This window comes from Sinocyclocheilus grahami, unplaced genomic scaffold (genome assembly GCF_001515645.1).
Source record: "Sinocyclocheilus grahami isolate Dianchi unplaced genomic scaffold, SAMN03320097.WGS_v1.1 scaffold100.1, whole genome shotgun sequence".
NCBI lineage: Eukaryota > Metazoa > Chordata > Actinopteri > Cypriniformes > Cyprinidae > Sinocyclocheilus > Sinocyclocheilus grahami.
Window position 1 is genome coordinate 1,140,964 of NW_015505279.1, and position 4,983 is coordinate 1,145,946.

A 4,983-nucleotide genomic window follows, 5' to 3' on the forward strand; every position below is an offset into this window, starting at 1 on the left:
GGCTGTGTAGAGTCATAGACTGTAAGTACATTTTCATATTTAAAGAATTTGCCACTGATGATTCAAACGCGAGTTTTGAGCAGTGTAGAGTAGCGCTTGTTGTTTGTCATTTCTCCGATCACAAATGCAGACAAGATTTTATGTTTACGCGGCGCGATGTAACGCTGCGCATAAAAAGACAGTATAAGTCATTATAATCAGTAATTATGTCCCCACTGGATGCAACAAATGCCTCGTTTATAATGGGTTTTCATGTTTTTGTCTCGTCGCTCCGGCCGGACAGGGCGTCACAGTATGGTGAGGTGGCGTAACATTTCCGTCTCACGCTTGAGGTATTCAGCCAATCACAATGCTCTGGATAGCTGGCCAATCACAGCACACCTCGCTTTTCAGACCGATGAGCTTTGTAAAAATCGATGCGTTTCAGAAAGGCGGGGCATAGAGGAGAAACAATAATGTACAGTATGTGGAAAATAATGTGTTTTTTTAACCTTAAACCGCATAAACACATTTCATTACACCAAATACACAAAATAATGTTATTTTTAGCAACATCATATGACCCCTTTAAAATATACATTAAATAATCATAAGCATGTTTTTATTTGATCATTACACTACTTTTATGTTTTAATATTTAGAAGTGTGATTATACAAACTTAACATCAGGCCAGTCCATAGGTTTATGTTAAAACATGATGAAGTTCATTCTTAGACTAATTTCTCTTGGATTCAATGGATGTAATTTGGACATGATTGTGTTATCAGGACCAACATTGTAGCTTCAGAAGTTATGTAAGAAATCTTCAAACATAACCATGATCTTGACAGCTCTTTAGCAGTGTTATGGAAAATTGAGTGTTTGCGATGGTCAGTTTACATACTTTGCCAGAGCTCTGGAGTATTTATGATTTGTTCCATGTGAAGTAAGTGCAAATGTGAAGCCCTTGAATAAGCTCAGATTGTCTGCACTTGTACTCGCAGACCAGTGTCTCTTGCCTCTCTTCTTACTCCGAGAGGTTTTGAACTATTGTTGTTTCCTCATCAGATTCACAGATAAATCATAAAGTTTTATACATTCCTTCAAATGTTCAATACTGAATCTGGAGTCCTTGTTTGAGTTATTTATACAGTGCACTTATTTTAGTTACCATGGGCTGAAGAATCTGGATCAAGTTTACTAGGTGATAGCTTATGAATGAAGCCTTGCAGTAATTTCAGGGAACATATCTGACATTATATCACACACACACACACACACACACACATGCACGCACACACACACACACACACACACATACACACACATGTCTGGTTTGCTGTCCTTGTGGGGACTCCATAGGCGTAATGGTTTTTATACTGTACAGACCGTATATTCTATTGTCCTACACCAACCCTACCCCTAAACCTACCCCTCACAGGAGACTTTCTGCATTTTTAGATTTTCAAAAAACTTCATTATGTGTCATTTATAAGCTTTTGTACCCGTGGGGACCACAATTTAGGTCCCCACCGTGACACGAGTCCCCATGAGTCTGTGTGTATTCAGGTTTAAGTCCCCACCAGAATAGAAAAACAGGTACACACACACACACACACACATATATATATATATATATATATACATGGATACATAAAATTTGTTTAGTTTAACTTGATATGCAAAAATAACTAAAGCTAAAACTTAAATAAAATTAATAAACTATGTAACTATAAATCTATATATAGATAAAAAAAAAAACACAATAAAAGGACTAAAATTTTAACTAAAACTATCATGAAAACAAGATATAAAAATAAAAAGGCATTCAAAAAGGTTATTATAAAACGGAGAGTTCCGGTGCTTGATTCTGATTGGCTGAGCCACGTTCGACAACTTTAAAGATGATTTTCTCAGTATTTTGATTTTTTTGCACCCTCAGATTCCAGATTTTCAAATAGTTGTATCTCGGCCAAATATTGTCCTATCCTAACAAACCATACATCAATGGAAAGCTTATTTATTCCGCTTTCAGATGTTGTATAAATTTCAATTTTGAAAAATTGACCCTTATGACTGGTCCAGAATCCGTGTATCATTCGATCATTCGTTTTTTTATTTAATATTGAAAGTAGAAAAATGAGAAAACGGCTCCTTTTTAGTTTTTTAGAATTCAGCTTAAATTTTCATTTTTCGTTCATGGGTGGGAAAATGAATAAACAGCTTGAATATTCGATTTCTACATGTGGGCGGGAATTAAATGCCCTTTCTGCTGATTGGTCAGCCGAAGATCAAACCGTGCCTTCATCAGTTCTTCTGCAGTATCACGCAGCAGAATAATAGTCCTCCGCTGCTGCAGTTGTACGGATTAATAACCCATTTTATCAATTTCATATTTTTCATCAAACAAACAGCCAAATGAATAGCTCGACACAACTCGTACCGGGGAAGAGTCTAGACAGGGCTTTCTTCTGTGTAGACCAGCGGTTCTTAAAGTGATAGGGGGTCCGAGAAATAATTAGCTATAGCCTAAAGTATTTCCAGACTGTAAAGTCGTTTTTTTTTTTTTTTATCATGATACATAGGCCTACTGTGATTTATTCCAAAGTGACTTATATGATGCATTTAATGTAAAATAATCTAAATGAAGCCTTTTAAAAAACGAGTATTTCCTGTGGTCCATGTTTGTGGCATGCGCCAGAAAGATGCCCAGCTGATGCAAAGAATAGAATTTATATCTACACAGAAGAAAACCCTGTCTAGACAATGCCCCGGTACGAGTTGTGTTGAGCTATTCATTAGCCTGTTTGTTTGATGAAAAAAAGATTAAATGTAGTTACAATACATGCGTTAAGAATCCATACAACTGCAGCAGTGGAGGACTATTATTCTGCTGCGCGATACTGCAGAAGAACTGATGACGGCACGGTTTGATCTTCGGCTGACCAATCAGCAGAAAGGGGCGTTTAATTCCCGCCCACATGTAGAAATCAAATATTCAAGCTGTTTATTCTTTTTTCTACCCATGAACGAAAAATTTTAATTTAAGCTGAATTCCCGTTTCTCGTTTTTTTGGAAAAAAAACGAAAAAGGAGCCGTTTTCTCATTTTTCTACTTTCAATATTAAATCAAAAAACGAATGATCGAATGATACACGGATTGTTCAGGGTCACATATGACATTATTTAGTTTTCTGTCCTTAAAAAGGAACTGAATGTGTTAAAGTGAAAACACCAGATTAGTTATTTTTCTTTTAATCTCATGAGAGTCCTAATATTGTATTATTGTGTTCTATTGAAAGTTGATTGATCTACTCTTGTATAACCGCGCATGGCCACTTCCTACAGGTCAGTGTTTGTCTGAGAACTTCTATACGCGCCAGGATGGAACCTGTGTGTATTTCTTCACAAAAGGTAGAACCGTTTCAGCCGATTTTTTGATGTTGTTAAATTCCTTCCATATTATTTTTGAATTCCATCCCGTTTTTGGCTCGGATAAACACCTACTATTCATGCTGAACATCCTGATCTCTTTACAGATGAGGTTCATCATTTGTTTTCTAATGCTGGTCTGGAGGAGCTTCAGAATCTGGAAGACAGGAGACTGCAGGTAAACCGAGGAAAGAAGGTGGTGATGCACAGAGTGTGGATGCAGAGCAAATACAGGAAGCCTTGTCTGATTTCAGACTGAGCTCTCAAAAGAACTGGGCTAAAGGCCTTAACTTGAACACAAAGTCCTATCAAGATTTTATGTGATAGACTTCAAGTATAGCAAATGATGGAGATATAACATTACAGAAACGTCAAGAAAGCACTCCATTTGTATGTTTCTTTTAACTTCCCATGTGCCACTATTTGCCTTTGTTAGGTTTCAATAAATTGTAATGAATGCATTGTCTTGTATTGCATTATTAGGTAGTCGAGTGAATTAACATTACTGGAGTCTTGAAAGTTAACAGTAGTCACTTTAGTGTTTAATTAAAGAAACATGCATAATATTCAGTGCTGGGCAATCGCGATTAATCACATCCAAAATAAGTGTTTGTTTACATAATGTATGTGTGTGCACTGTGTATATATAAATACGCACCCATGCATGTATATATTTAAGAAAAATATATTGTTTATATATTAAATATATTTATATAAATTATATGAATATAAATATATACATGCAAATATTTTCAAAATATATACTATATGTATGTGTGTGTATTTATATACACATAAGAAATATACACAGTGCACACACATACATTATGTAAACAAACACTTTTATTTTGGATGTGATTAATCGTTCACTAATAATATTATTTAATCACTAAAAAGCTGTTTGTTTTCTCAAGATTATTTGTGTACTGCTGTACTGTTTTAGTATTTATTAGAACAAAATATGCAAACTGTCCATCCTCGCAGAAAGGCCAGTTCGATCCTTGCTACTTGATAGTGTCACAAAAGATTTTATGATGCTTGTTCTTCAAACATGTATTTGCTCAAGCTTTTATTGAATGGTTTGCGATGTGGTATATTTATGTTTTTATTTGTAATGTTTTACATGTTTGCAGTGGCAAATTGAGTTTCCAATAAATACATTTGTTTAAAAAAAATGTTTATTTGACATTTATTTTGCAAATATACGCCACAGTCATAATAATTATAAGATGTGTATCTTATGCACATTATGAGTCATTATATTTGTAAATTACATTGCATGAGATCGCATGGGAATTAATTTTTATTTAAAAAATTGTCTTTGTCATTGTATATTATAGGCATAACCGTGTGTGTGTGTGAGAGAGACTGAGTGAGTGAATGTGTGTGAGAGACTGAGTGAGTGAGTGTGTGTGTGTGTGTCTGAGAGAGACTGTGTGTGTGTGTGTGTGTCTGAGAGAGACTGTGTGTGTGTGTGTGTGTCTGAGAGAGACTGTGTGTGTGTGTGTGTGTCTGAGAGAGACTGTGTGTGTGTGTGTGTGTCTGAGAGAGACTGTGTGTGTGTGTGTGTGT

General features: G+C 35.5%; 1 protein-coding gene across 1 annotated transcript in view; it reads left to right on the top strand.

Moving 5' to 3' along the window:
• The window catches only part of mettl8 (methyltransferase 8, methylcytidine), a 10,702-nt gene extending 6,662 nt beyond the window's left edge, over window positions 1-4,040 (top strand). Inside the window, exons 5-6 of the mRNA XM_016276285.1 lie at window positions 3,282-3,393; window positions 3,519-4,040. Coding sequence (XP_016131771.1) covers window positions 3,282-3,393; window positions 3,519-3,670 — 264 coding nt within the window. The 3' untranslated portion in view covers window positions 3,671-4,040. The remainder of the gene's footprint in view (window positions 1-3,281; window positions 3,394-3,518) is intronic.
• Window positions 4,041-4,983: the final 943 nt, after the last annotated feature.